Raw genomic sequence first — 15,136 nt, 5'->3', positions numbered from 1 at the left:
TGCCTCCAAAGAAGACAAGCAAGACAACAAGCTGATGCAACAGGTAGGCACAACGAGCTGACACAACAAGATGATGCAACAAGGGACACATGGAGGAAAACAATGAGAGATGCAACAAAGCAGGGAATAGAGGTGACTCAAGTGATAGGTACCTCCCTCCCACATCGTAGGTCCCAGGTTCAGTTCCTGGTGCCTCCTAAAAAAACAAAGAAGATGAAAAAACACAGCAAGTGCAAATAAGATGGTAGGGAGAAATAAATAAAATAAATCTTAAAAAAAAAAATAAGTTCCAAGAAGTACGTTGACTCAGAGATATGGAATGCAGTTTTGACAGTGACAAACTGTTTATGCCGAGCAAATCCCAAACTCTGCGACTACATTGCTCAATTTTAAGGTTGAAATCAACAAGGAAGCAAGATTTAATATGAAGACTATCAGGAAAGAGGACACTTAGATTTACAGAAGCTACAACCACCACAAGGTGTCAGAACACCTCAGGACTTTAACTGCGAGCTGCTCAGACAGCTGGGATGTCAGCAGAATTTAAAATACACTAACTCGACATACGTAATTGAACTGTTAATGTTAATAGGCATATTTTTCCATTACAGAAAAGGAAATCTAGACCTCTTCTCTGGCCTATGATACTCAACACGCATGATAGTTTAACCGTCTCCAGACTGGTTTCTTTTGTTTTCCTACCAATATTTTGATTATTGTCATACAATTTTTTGGCCTTTTTTTTTTTTAAACTCAAAAGGCTACTGCATGTTCCCGTGTGGTCTCTTTATACCATTCCCCGCTAAACACCATCAGAGCTCCTTAGAGAAATGGGTGATTCCAGGTCTGGGACAGGATATGAACAGAATAAGCACAGAATATCTTACACCACAAAGCAAGAAAGCTATTACCCTATTAATATTAGGTTTATTTCAAAAGTACTCAAGAGTTCAATTCTAACAAATGTATCATACCAATGAAACATGCTATTAATGGAGGAAAGTAGAAAAGGAGGAAAGGGGGGTATAAAAGAATCCCCTATGTATATGTTTTTTAAGATTATTTTCTTTTATCCCCTGCCCCCATTGTTTACGCTTGCTGCCTGCTCTCTGTTTGTTCATTGTGTGCTTGTCTTCTTTTCAGGAGGCAACAGGAACTAAACCCAGGGCATCCCATGTGGGAGGGAGGGACCCAATCACTTGAGCCACCTCAGCTCCCTGCTTGTTGTGTCTCACTGTGTTTCCTCATTGAGTGTCTTCATCGCGTCATCTTGTTGCATCAGCTCACGGCACTAGCCCGTCATGTCAGCTGCTGTCTTGCTCATCTTCTTTAGGAGACACAGGGAACCGAACCCAGGACCTCCCATGTGGTAAGTGGGCACCCAACTGCTTGAGCCACATCTGCTTCCCCCTGTATTTTTCACTTAACTTGCATGCAATCTGGAAAAACAAAGGCCTCAAAAGCTGACTGAAAAGACTCCCACTGGCCAAAAATGGGACAACATACGCTTCAATACAGGTAATAAATACAATGGATTCAAACACATGCAATATGTTTACATCTAAGAGTTCATGATGATACTAAAACGAAACATAAAAAACCTCACTGGTCACCTTTGGATAGCAGAAGGAAAACCAATTAACATTTTGAAAACTGGTAAATATAGGGAGCATATCAAGCATTTGTCCTATACAAAGTGTATTTGTGAACAGCCATACGGTTATTAAGGGGAAGATTCTCTCTACTGATGTAGTCCAGCTAATGAGTAGAGACTGGTAGTCCTAATGACAAAAGGCCTCTAGGTAAGAACCGACGACTGCTCAGCCCAGGTGCCTCCACGCCGCGCTGCTCGTCCTCCCCGGCTGTCCTCCCGGCTGAGCTCCAGGAAGCGGCACACGGCTTCCTGGGCGCGTCCTTGCTCTCCCTCTTCCCACACCTGCGGCTCTATCTAACCTCCAGGCACATGTTAGACACATGAACCCATGCAACCAGCAAAATCCAGACCATGAAAAACCACAGGGCAATTCCGTTTCTGTAATAAACAGGTTTTAGGGTAAGAGAAGATGAGAAACAGAGAAAACAAGAAAGAGCACACAGAGATTAAAAGACTTAAACGACATATCAAACTACGACAATTAGGGAAACTGACCAGATACTTCATGATATTAAGGAATTTTTAGGTGTAATAACGATATGGTTATACTTTTTGGGAGACTGTTCCAAAATAATCCACAGAAGTGGCTTGGGTGCACGAATGAAACAAGACTGACCGTGATGAGTAACTGTTAAGGCAAGGTGAACAGGGATCAATTACACCACTGCCACGACTTTCTTAGAGTAAGATTCTAGTTCCATTTTTTTAAAAGATCATGTTATCCAGGTGTATTAGTCAGGGTTCTCTAGGGAAACACAATCAACAAAGGATATCTGACACAATAACCTAACCATCACACCAGGATAAAGGGACGAAAGATAATTTCCTAAATGTGAGTTCCTGCGTGTGTCACGTGACTTTCTGGTACAAGTCTGTATCTCACGGAGGTGCATTTACTAGTCCGACTCCTCTAAACTGGACCAGTATTAAGCCTATGTGTTCATCCCTGACAACATGACGTCTCAAAGGAACACACTCACACCAAGTAAAATGCAATGAAGAGTAACTTTCAGCGAATTAAGATGTTTTCCCCTGACACATCTGAGACCTTACTGTATGCAAACACCTAGTGCACGGGTTCTTAAACCAGGGGTCCGTGAACTGGACCTGAAAAACATCAACTATCTTTTCTTTTCTCTGACCTCCAATGTTGAGTGTCATAAAATTATCTGCCACTACATTCTGAGAAGGGGTCCATGGAACAAAATAAGGTTAAGAATCCGTGACCTAGAGGAAAACGCCCAGCTCTTAACAGTTTTAGCTTCTCCTTACTTGAGGGCTAATACATAATCTACCCCTTTCAACATCAACTTCAATTCTAGAAGCATTTGCTGAGAAAAGGGCTGATCCAGGATGGATTATGAAGTAAGGTTTAAGCTTGAGCATCCTTCATTTCCCCCTACCAGCCTCCGCATCGGCATATTTCTGTCCCTATGCCCTTGCTGACTCCTCTTCCTCAAAGACCTCCTTTTTAACTGGCTCCTAGGGTGCTTCTCAACTGGAGGCAGTACGGCTTCAGCAGGGGCTATTTGGAATGTATGGGAGCACAGTCTTCACCGTCACAACCAGTGGGGCAGGTGGGCACACCATGTTTACTGAGCAGGAGTGGAGAACTGCAAGGACCCCCCTCCATCTACCTAGCAACTACCTGTGAAAGCACCACCAGCTTCCTATGGAGAAACACTTTAAATAAGACCTGCCCCCTCAAGGTTCAGCCCAAGTCTCACTTTCCAGAAATGCTCCTCAGACCTTGAATCCATTACCTTTCCCCTCTGTCCAAAGCATCCTATTGCCTACCTTGATCGGAGCCACCTGGATCACACAATATTTTTTGCTCTATGTGTCTCTCCTACACATACACACACACTATGAGTGAACTCGTTGAGTCTTGCCCGCTTGATAAACCCAGCACCAGGCAGAGAGCACTCAGCAGACATTTGATGATCAGAGTACATGAGAAGAGTGGAAAGAAGAGCGTCTGGTGCTGAGGCACGCCAAAGCGAGCACACGCACACGGGTGAGCAGGAGCGGCACGCGGCGCAGCATGCCGAAGCGAGCACACGCACACGGGTGAGCAGGAGCGGCACGCGGCGCGGCACGCCGAAGCGAGCACACGCACACGGGTGAGCAGGAGCGGCACGCGGCGCGGCACGCCGAAGCGAGCACACGCACACGGGTGAGCAGGAGCGGCACTCGGCGCGGCACGCCGAAGCGAGCACACGCACACGGGTGAGCAGGAGCGGCACTCGGCGCGGCACGCCGAAGCAAGCACACGCACACGGGTGAGCAGGAGCGGCACGCGGCGCGGCACGCCGAAGCGAGCACACGCACACGGGTGAGCAGGAGCGGCACGCGGCGCGGCACGCCGAAGCGAGCACACGCACACGGGTGAGCAGGAGCGGCACGCGGCGCGGCACGCCGAAGCGAGCACACGCACACGGGTGAGGAGCAGCACGCGGCGCGGCACGCCGAAGCGAGCACACGCACACGGGTGAGCAGGAGCGGCACGCGGCGCGGCACGCTGAAGTGAGCACACGCACACGGGTGAGCAGGAGCGGCACGCGGCGCGGCACGCTGAAGCGAGCACACGCACACGGGTGAGGAGGAGCGGCATGTCGTGCGGCAAGAGCCCAGGCACAGGGCCAGCTCTTAGGAGCCCAACAAGAGAAGGATGAAACTTATGTGAAGAAACTTCGTTTCTCTCTAGAGAAGTACAGGTTCAGAGATTCAAACAATGTTGGAGCCAAATCACCCAGAGAAAAGAGGTGACTTAACCAAGGCTTCACAGTATAAGTTACTGGAAGTGCTAGTATAAGATCGATCCAGTCTTCAGAATTTATGGTGAAGTATGGTCTTGAAAATATTAAATATTTATTGAGAGACAGATATTTTCAAAATTCAAAAAGGAACACAGTCTTCGTCATCTAAATACACCGTCTCCAACAGCCGCTTCCACTCCTAAGAGGCACCTGGGACTCACCATGCACACAAGCTTGTTCTCCTGGGCCTCCTTCTCAGAGCAGGTGTCCGCAGCATCATCGCCGCCCGCAAGCCTCTCACCAATCTCCCCACTGACTCGCATCACCTCCACGTGCAGGCGACCTGCCACCTGTAACAACCGGGGGAAGCAGAAGCTCTTTTTCTCAAGTTTTGTTCTTTCTTCTAAGAGATTATCTCCCTTCTGTTTTAGAGCCAACTGGTTAGGTTTATGGTTCATGAGACTCTGGAAGGCTAGGTTTTAACAGTTATTTTCTCTGAAAGTCCTTGAAATAACCGCCCTAAAGACCTACGTTAACACAAGGATCAATAATGCACGTAATATCGCTCGTCATCACTGAGGGTAGCAGGGGTACCCCCCTGCCGACGTCTAGAACCTTTCTCTGCACAGAGCCAGGGACGACGAGAACACCCACCTCTCCTTTCTGGTTGATGATCGGTACAGCGTACTGCAGCTTCACATCGTAGAAGAGGGACTCGAGGAAGACGTTGGCTACCCCAATGAGGCTGTGATTTTCCTGCTCATCATAGAAGGGATCAGCACGCTTGAAGTAAGACCGTATGACCTTTGATAAAATTCAGAGCAGACAACGTGAGAAAGTCACGTAAAAGAGAGGGATTCACCATTTTTGTTTTCTCTAATTTAAGTCGTTAAACTTAACGTTCATAACCACATCCTGACCCTCGTACTCTTTAAAATGAAAGAAAGTTCTTGCTGAAGCGCACCACTGCCCCCAGCTCCCTTCTCGCCTTCGTCCCCACGCAGAAGGCCAGCTGGAACCCTTCAGCTGTGAGAGCAATCCCACCACCACGTCCTGCACTTTCACACCGCTCCTCCTTCACGTGGAAACCTCGCCCAGGAGCTGGAGAGGCACGTGTCTTACACAGGTAAAGACAAAGTGCACAGACTCTCCCCAACTCCCATCAGGAGAGCAGATGACTGGGAGCTCTCCCCTTCGCACTTGCCAAGTCATTAGACGCTGCTGCTAATGAGAGACACCCCCCAATGGAAGAGTGGTTGGTTTGCTTTTTTGTGCATTTGTCACTACTGTAGTACTATTTCTAAATTGAAATAGGAGAGAAATAGAGAGAATAGAATGGAAAAAAATTTAGCAAAAAAAGTTATCTGACCATAAGAAGTCATTTTTACTCATGACAATCTGGAAAAATAAAAATTTTGACAAAATAAGAGGCTAAGGAAGTAACCAACAATGTGGCAACAAAGGAAGTAATACTGAAAATACATTTTAAAACGCATGATATATATATACTATTTTCTCTTCTTTTTTTATTTTTTTAGGAGGTACCAGGGATTGAACCCAGGACCTTGTACCTGGGAAGCAGGCGCTCTGCCACTGAGCTACATCTGCTCCCCATATGTACTATTTTAAAGTGGAAAATTCTTCTAGAAATGCAAAGAACACAAAATTGGGAGAGAAAAAAAAAAAAAAAGATGCCAGAAAAATAGGTTATTACAACCTAGGGGCTTAAAATATCACATTTTCTCCTGGAATAAGTAGGCTCGTTCCTCTTGGGTCCTTCTGTGACCACCAAGCAGGTGATTTTCTCAACTTACTGGGCTGTCTTCCTCACACTCCTTCCACTCCTGATAAAGGTCCCTCATATCCAACAGCCTGTTGTCCAGTTTCTCCAGAGACCAAATCTGTTTGCCTTTTCCTTTTCTTCTCACCTGGATCGCAGGTTCACTGAGGAGAGAGACTCTCTGCAAAGACAGTGAGAACGCTGGGTGGAACAGCACAGAAACCCCGAGGCGGTCAAGCCTGACCTCACACGCCCGAGCCTACGCCACCACGAATGTGAAGCTGCCGGCATTCTTTAACTTGCTCACTACGGAGTTTGCCAGAATTCTGGCAAACCAAATATAATGCCTTTATATTCAACTGCAATCAAAATTTAAAGTGCAGGAGAAATTTAAGTTTAAGCTTAAATTTAAATTTTAATTACAGTTGGATATAGCTTTAAATTGAAAACCAAAAGACCAGATGTGTAATGGGAAGTCAAAATAAAAATGTTTTATGTGGGGCCCCCATGACCACAGACCACCAAGGGCAGAAGGCAAGAGTCGCTGGCTTCGGGCTGCGATGCCGGGGCCCCGGGTGATCCCACCTCCACACCTGGCTGTGGGTGTGGTGAAACAGGGCGCCTGCAAACAGAATCAGGTCGGGAGCCCGCACTGACTGAGAGGAAATGGGGCGCCGAGGGAAGGCGGCCGTGGGAGCCAGAGCAGAGCCTGGAGCCGGCGCGCGGAGCCCGGCGGCCACCAGAAGCCGTGGCAGCCCAGGGCTGGGGGGCCCGGCCTCGGCGAAGAAATTAACTTCTGTAGTTTTAAGCCACATTTCCTTGTGGATGTCCCAGGAAATCAATACAGATGTTAAGAAAGTATCTTTTACCTTTCTAAAGTTTTAACTTTTTTTAAATAGGTAGCATCAATATTGTATAAAACACAAAATGTTTTAAAGAGTAAACCGTGAAAAGTCTCCCGTGAACCCATTTGGAGGCAACCAATGATACCAGTTTCCACAGACAGTTATATATACACACAGTGTGAATTTACTAAAATGATATTCATATTTTTGCAGCTTATAAAATAAGTATGTATTTAAAATAATTTTTTTAAAATTTTAAATCACAAAGTAGATAACTGCCCATATATCTCACAAACTAGGAATATAGGGGCATTTCCTCAACTGAATACTGAACATCTACATAAAATTTATGACAACAAGAGAAAGTAGATGCTATTCTCCCTAAGATCAGAACAGGAAAATGATGTTCCCTCTCACAACTATTTCACAATATTGTAGAAGTCCTAGCTAATGCAATAAAATAAGAAAAGTATAAATTGATTATAGCAAATTGCAGGATATAAGATTAATACACAAAAATCAATTGCTTCCCTAATTGTTCCCTAATTGTTCATACCAGCAGTGAACAAACAGAAATTGAACTTAGAAACACATTAGTATCTTTTAAAAAAAGAAAAGAATAAAAAACTAAAAAGAAAAATCAAAATAAAGAAATAAAAGAAAAGAAAGAAATACATAGGTATAAACCTAACAAAAATGTATAAGATCTACATGAGGAAAACTACAGAATTCTAATTAAAAAAAAAAAAAAAAAGAAGATATAGATAAATAGATATTTTATGATTTGGAACTGCATGTACTCCAGAAAATCATGTCTTCAAGGCGGCTCTGTCCCTGTGGGTGTGAACTCCTGGAAGGAGCCCTTCTGACTCGGTGGCTTCAGGTAAGGCGTGGGCCGGAGGGCCTTAATCCTATTACTGGAGTCCTGAATAAAGAGGATGAACACAGAAAAAGGTGGGGGGTTGGGATGAGAGAGAGGGAGGGAGGGAGAGAGAAAGAGAGAGAGAGGAAGAAAGAGAAGAAGCCACAGAAGCAAGACCATGAAAGCAAGGAGACCTGGAAGAGGAGGAGAGCCGCAGAGGCCGCCGGTGCCCTGCCACGTGGCAGCCGGTCTTCAGGAAGGAAAGATCGCCTTGATGCCTGATTTGGACATTTTCTCATCCTCAAAACTGTAAGCGAATACATTCCCAATTCTAAGCCAACCTATTTCATGGTATCTGCTTTCAGCAGCCTAGGAAACCAGAAGAGATTTTGGTACCAGAAGAGCAGGGTGCTGCTACTGCAAATACCAAAAATGTGGAAATGGCTTTGGAATCGGGTAATGGGAAGAAGCTGAAGAACTGCGAGGAGCTTGATAGAAAAGGCTGACGTTGCTTTGAAGAGATCGGTGGTAGACATATGGATGCTAAAGTTACTTACTGGAAGAAAGACGACCTTTATTTTAAAGTGGCAAAGAACTTGGAAAAAGTGAAATGGAAAGTGATAAGCTTGGGTACTTAGCTCAGAATTTTTCTAAACTAAATGTGCAAAGTGCAGCATGGTTTCTTGCAGCTAACAATAAATTCTACAAATGCAATACAACCCCAAATCAAAATCCCAGCAGGTTATTTTGTGGATACTGATAATCAGTTTCTGAAGTTTATATGGAAAGGCAAAAGAGCCGAGCCAGAGTAGCCAGTCAAATACTAAAGAACAAAATCAGAGGACTGACGCTATCTTACTTTGAGATGTACTATACAAAGCTAGATTAGTCAAGACAGTATGATACTGGTGAAAGAACAGACAAACAGATCAAGGAACAGAAGAGAAAGTCCAGAGATGTAACTGACTGATCTCTGACAAGGAAGCAAGGGGAATTCAATGGAAAAAGGACGACAGACTTTCCAGCAAATGGTGCTAGAACACTGTATATCCAAAAGCTCAGTGGAGGGGAGGAGGACGCGGAAGAGGAGGAGGAAGAATCGAAGAATCTAGACACAGACCGTACACTTTTCACAAAAATTATCTCAAAATGGATCACAGACCTAAATGTGAAAAACCTAACTATACAACTTCTAAATGAATGACAATAAAGGAGAAACTCTAGATGACCTTGGGTTTGGCAATGAGTTTTTAGATATAACACTGTGGTAAACCGAGTTATGTACCCCAAGGGCAGGGGGGCATTTCTTAATCTTAACCTGTTCCCTTGGGTGTGAACGACTGTAAAAAGGACCTTTAGAAGGTGTTACTTTTAGTTAAAGTGTGGCTGACGGCATGGGATGGGTCTCAGTCCTACTGCAGGGGCATTATAAGGCAGCCTCAGAGAAAAGCCACAGGAAGAGGCCAGAAAGGGCTGGGGGGAAGGAGGAAACACTGCTGCGAACATGACCATGGGACAGGATGGGACAGGAAGGCCCGGGGCACAGGGCGCAGGTGGTCAGCCTGGAACACCGTCTTTGGAGAGAAAGCCTCGCCTTGCTGAGGCCTCGAGACTGCAGCTCCCTAGCCTCAAAACCATGAGCCAAAATTCCCATTATTTAGGCCAACCCGATGCCTGGTATTTAACAGCCAGGAAACTAAGACAAACACCAAAGGCATGGTCCATTAAAGAAAACTAGTAAGTTAGATTAGGAAATTCTTCCTTGCCCAGGTCCTCTCTTTGGTGAAACCTGAAAATGCGTATCATTTAAAGCAATAAAAGTAGACTGAATTGACAGCTGTCGGGTAAAAGTGGCGGCTTCAGTTCCAGCCTGTCCGTCACCTCTGGCAGCGACAGGACCCCCCCCCAGGTAAACGCACTTTCAGGTGCTTGGGAGGAAAGACACGCCCAGGTGCCTGAGCTCCAGGAGGTGGCGGCTGAGGAAGAGCTGCTCCTACCCAACAAAGCCCAAACAGGGTTTAGAGAAAAGGCTTCCATCCTGTTTTTAATGGTGAGAAAGTGTTCGAGTCTGTTTTGTTTTGTTTTTTTCACCCCAAACGCTTCAGCCTGTAAGAAGACCTGGCCCTTCTCAGTCTCCAGAAGACGCTGGGCCTGTACCTTCTGCCCAAATGGGTTCCTGGCACTGCTTTCATCTGCAAGTCCCACCGCATCCAGAATTTGCCTTACAAATGACAACAAGCAAAAGCATAAAGTTCCAAGTGCGTACACTCTTTTAAACCACACGCAGAGTGTAGATGAAAGGATGATTTTCCCTAAAGGAATGACTGCATCATGTTCACAATATCTTCATGACACATCATATTTTCCAAAGGTCTGTTCTGTGCAAACTTTGGCTAGGTGCTATAATGTCATAAGAGAAAGAGAGAGGAGATCCCTGCCCTTAAATTAAACTGAAAGACCAAAGAAGGGTTGATTAAAATCTTGCTGTGGGAGGGAAAACTTTGTGTTTTCTATCAGTGTTTTTAAATGACACAAGCTTAGAGAACCACAATTCACTGACTCACTTATTCTTATCCCTAACAGTGAATTTTAGTAATAAATACACATGTACTAATGAAAAAACATATTTTGACACTTCACACATGCCTTGATAGTGTCAGTTTTAAAATGATTTTGTATTTAAAATTTCTGGCTTAAGTATCCACTGGTGCAGATTTTGAAATCTGTAAAAACAAAACACGTTTTAAAAAACAAAACTTGCTCTAGTTTTTTTACCTTGTGTACTTTTGAACTATAATCAAGAAAGCAGGGAAGTGGATTTGGCTCAACTGATACAGTGTCCACCTACCACATAGGAGGTACAGCGCTCAAACCCAGGACCTCCTGACCCATGTGATGAACTGGCCCATGCGCAGTGCTGATGCACACAAGGAATGCTGTGCCACACAGGGGTGTCCCCCACGTAGGGGAGCCCCACGCACAAGGAGTGCACCCCTCAAGGAGAGCCGCCCCACGCGAAAAAAGCGCAGCCTGCCCAGGAGTGGTACCACACACATGGAGAGCTGACGGAGCAAGATGACTCAACAAAAAGAGACACGGATTCCTGGTGCCACTGACAACAATGCAAGTGGACAAAGAAGAACACACAGTGAATGGACACAGAGAGCAGACAACTGGGGGGAGGGTGCCTGGGGGAAGAAGAGAGAAATAAAAAAATAAATCTTTAAAACAAGAAAAGAAAAGAAGGCAATATTATGCCTTGCAAAAAGAAAAAGAAAAAAGAAAAACCTTGCTGTGGGGAGTGGGGAGTAAATGCAGTGCAAGTGGGTGGGCTGCTTTCCATGTAGGAGGCCCTGGGCTCAATCCCTGGTACCTCCCTGAAAAAAAAAACAAAACCACAAAACCTTGTTGTATCTAATGCTGGAGAAACATACACAGGATTGTCATTTGAATACAAGAGTCTACCTACTCCATCAAAAAATTACATAGAAATGTGATGAGAGCTAGAAAGGAACCTCAAAAAAATTAAAACTGAAAGATAAGGATAATAAAAGTTTGATGGGCCATACCCCTTATATCTTATTATGCCTATTGCATTATACAAAAAGAGATCTGCGGTCTAGAATATACACATGAAACAAATGATGAATAGTTTTACAAAGCAACCTATTATCAAGTAGAAAATAACTTGATATAATTAAAATGAGCACTTAACTGTATTTTTGGGGTGGGTTGAAGTTACAAAGTAGTTATTGAATAAATGAAAAAGAATGCACTTTGGAGCGATTAATCAGGAAAGACCTCTCAGAAATAATTTAAACAAATTTGACCAAAGAGAGTTAACGAAATGGCAGGGTGGGGGAGGGAAGGGAGATGGAAATGTTCCCAGACTGACTGACGGTGACGGCTGCACCACTTGGCAAAGTTACTAGGAACCACTGAACTGTACACCTGAAGTGGGTAAATTTTATGCTATATCAAATAAACGTGAATAAAGTTGTTTACTTTAAAAACATATATAAGCACGAATGCAGAGAATTAAAACAAAGTAAATTCTACCTGAGAGAGGAGGATGAGCACAAATGAGTCCAGGAAGGGGAGGGTAGAGAGGGGCGTTAAGGCAAACCCGCCGGTGCTGAAACAGCACCACTGCAGCATACAGCAGGCTGAGCCGATGGCTTTTCCTTAATTGACGGCAAGCTCACCTTCCTGTTGGCATCGAGGCTGGAGGCTGGGATCTGTAGGGTAACTTTATATTCTGTTCTTTTATCCAGCTCTTCTGCAATGTAACTAGCTTCTCTCACCAACAAATTGGCTTTAACGATTTGTTCCCTCAACCTCATCAGGCTGGTACTCAGTGTTGCTTCTCTTTTTAAACAAGAGGGGTGGGGACAGGGAGGAGATAACAAGTAAAGCAGGAAATCAGAATATTATAGGGCATATAATATGTCAATGCCAAAATGCAAACCAAAACTTTAACCTGTTTTTTGTACACAGGGAATGTGCTCCTAACAAGACCCACACATACACTAGTATCTGAGAGGTTACATAAACTAGTACCGGCACACATTTGTATAACAAGCTGGCCTTAGATTAGGGCAGTGCCTCTTAAATTGACTGCGCACACAAATAACCGAGGATCTTGTTAAACTGAAGAGTAGCTCAGTAGATCTGGGTGAGGCCTGAGGGTCTGCATTTCTCGCAGGCTCCAGGTGATACAGATGCTGCTTATCTGAACACCAAATGAGCAAGAGGTCAGTTAAGCCCAGTCTGCAGGCAGGGTATGAGACACCGAGAGCAATGCTAACTAGCCTACGGACAGACAGAATTTGCAATCTGAAACTCACTATCACCATGGCGTTACCCACCTGAGCTAATCAGCCCAGATAAGCTTCTTTTTTTCCCTTTTTTAAGAAAGCATCTACCCAAGCTTCAGCACCTAAGGTATAATACAATGGTCAAGTATAACTTCTAAGTATAAATACTTGTTTACTCAAATTGAAAAGCTATACAAACTGAAAATCGGCAGCTTCTAACATAGGACATTTTGAATAAATCAATATAAATTGGCAATTATTGTTTTCGAAAATGGAAGGAAAAAAAGGATAATGCCTATTTTTCTTGGCTATAAACTCTCCCTTTGAATATATTTGTGTTGTACCTTTTCAAAATGGTACCTCATCGCTTCTATTCCAAGAGGCGGTGGCGGCTGTGGGAACGTGCCCAGGCCCCAGGCCCACCTACCTCTCCTCGGCCCACTGCCTCAGGCGCTGCTGAGCGCTGGGCGAGTGCAGAGAGAACCTGTCCACGCCGCGGCAGCTCTGCTTCTCAGGAGACAGCCTCCGACGCAGCTGCTCCAGCTCCTGCTCGTACATGAGGCGCTGGCGCTCCAGGGCGCACCGCTTCTCCTCCTGATGCTGCTGCTCCAGGCTGCTCAGGATCGACTGCATCGGATCTACACAGGTTGTTTTTGAAAAGGCGAAGAGGAAACAAAAGGCAACACTACAACGAAATACACAACCAAGATTTTTCTAGATTATTAACTGGGTTGAAAGATAAAAAAATATTTCTGAATTCTGAAGCTTGAATATGGAATTGAGGAAATTTGAATACAGAGTATTAGATAGTATTCAGATATAATTAATTTTATTAGGTGTGATAATGCTATTATGTTTATGTAGAAGATGCTCATTAAGGCTTATGTTAATAGACATATGTTGAAGTATTTACAAGTGAAGTGTATAATGTCTGCAACCTATTTTCAAATCATTCAGCAAATAAACCAAAGATTCAGATAAAGAAATAAATTAAATATAGAGAAATGTTGATAACTGGTGAATCTAAGTAGCAGCCATCTATTAGAATAAAATATTACAGAGAACAACTCCTTAATACATCAAAGGAGTTTAATGCAGTAAAAATAATTGAAGCCAGTTTATACATCTCATAATCACCCAGGACTTAACCATCAAAATAAAATTTTAAATCTTTGGGTAAAAGAAGGGGATAGAAAGGTAGTAAGAAACTGGATAATAGACAAACAAAATCAATAAAGGACAATATCAAATGGAAAAGACAACTAGATTGTCCTAAGGTCACATGCACTCATTTATAATTTCATTAATTCCAAAAATTTACTAAGCATCAGGCACAATTCTAGATGCTAAGTAAACATTAATGAGATCCACTCTCGGTCTTTAAAAAGCTTATAAGAGAATTATTTGGCTAGTTGAAAATTACACATACATGAAATATTTGTGCATGCCAATGAGTGTGGATGCCAACTTTCGTCTTGTCCATATCTTATTTTAAAACATATTACATAAATAAGCCTGACTTTTCCCAAATAACAAGATATAAAAATATAAAGATGTTACCCAACCCCCAACTCAGAAAAAAAGAAAGATATTTAAATAAGAGTGCAAAGCAGAATATCCAGTTAAAATCCTATGAAATCAACAACCACCAAGATGGTGGCAGAGTAAGGAGCTCCTAGAGTCAGCTCCCATGAGAGGGCAATTAGTAATCACCCAGAGCTACCTAAAACACCTGTTTGGGGACTCCAGGAGACAGAAGAGCATCCTGCAACATCCTTGAAATAATGCAAAGAGGAGATGCCCACCTGCAGAGAAGACACATAAGTAGAGGCTCCACACCATGGAGGCCGGTGCCCATCCTCCACTGGAGGCACAAACCGCCTTGGGAGCTGCTCCACAGGGGAATTTGAAGCTTCAATTCCCAAAATTGGGGGGAGGAAGAGATGGTTGGGTACCAACTTCAGCTACTGATTAGTACATTCAGCGGGCTGAAGTATAATCCTGCGAACAGCTCAAGTTTGAGCCTGTCCAAGTCAGAAAGAGGCCTGTAGCCGCCATCTTAACTCCGTGCCTGGCACGAGGGGAAGCGGGGCGAACTGAAAATCACAGCGCTGGTGGGGACTGGCTTCTTTCCATTCGGGTCAGACTGCAGCTCTAGCATAAGCCCCAGGCCCACCTCCGGCAGGGAGGAAGCTGCGGGGACATGCACCAGCCTTTCCAGGAAAACACAGGCCACACTGCAGAGGCCAGTGATCATCCTGCTCTGGTGGTGCAAGCCACCTCAGGAGCTATTCTGTAGCTGGAATTAGAAGCTCTATTTCCCAAAGAGAGAGAGAAAGAGATGGTTGGTCACTGAATTGAGGATGCAGATTAATAAATTCAGCTGGCTGAAGTATAATTCTAAGAAGAGCTGAAGTAT

General features: G+C 44.2%; 1 protein-coding gene across 3 annotated transcripts in view; it reads right to left on the bottom strand.

Moving 5' to 3' along the window:
- Nucleotides 1-15,136, bottom strand: part of KIF13B (kinesin family member 13B) — a 180,565-nt gene that overhangs the window by 82,701 nt on the left and 82,728 nt on the right. For all 3 annotated transcript variants that reach the window (XM_058288052.2, XM_058288054.2, XM_071211863.1), the window contains 5 exons: nt 13,145-13,355; nt 12,106-12,268; nt 6,228-6,374; nt 5,068-5,217; nt 4,635-4,763 (listed from right to left, as the gene is read on the bottom strand). In XM_058288052.2, coding sequence (XP_058144035.2) covers nt 4,635-4,763; nt 5,068-5,217; nt 6,228-6,374; nt 12,106-12,268; nt 13,145-13,355 — 800 coding nt within the window. The remainder of the gene's footprint in view (nt 1-4,634; nt 4,764-5,067; nt 5,218-6,227; nt 6,375-12,105; nt 12,269-13,144; nt 13,356-15,136) is intronic.

This window comes from Dasypus novemcinctus, chromosome 25 (genome assembly GCF_030445035.2).
Source record: "Dasypus novemcinctus isolate mDasNov1 chromosome 25, mDasNov1.1.hap2, whole genome shotgun sequence".
Taxonomy (NCBI): domain Eukaryota; kingdom Metazoa; phylum Chordata; class Mammalia; order Cingulata; family Dasypodidae; genus Dasypus; species Dasypus novemcinctus.
This window is presented reverse-complemented; position numbering and strand designations above follow the sequence as displayed.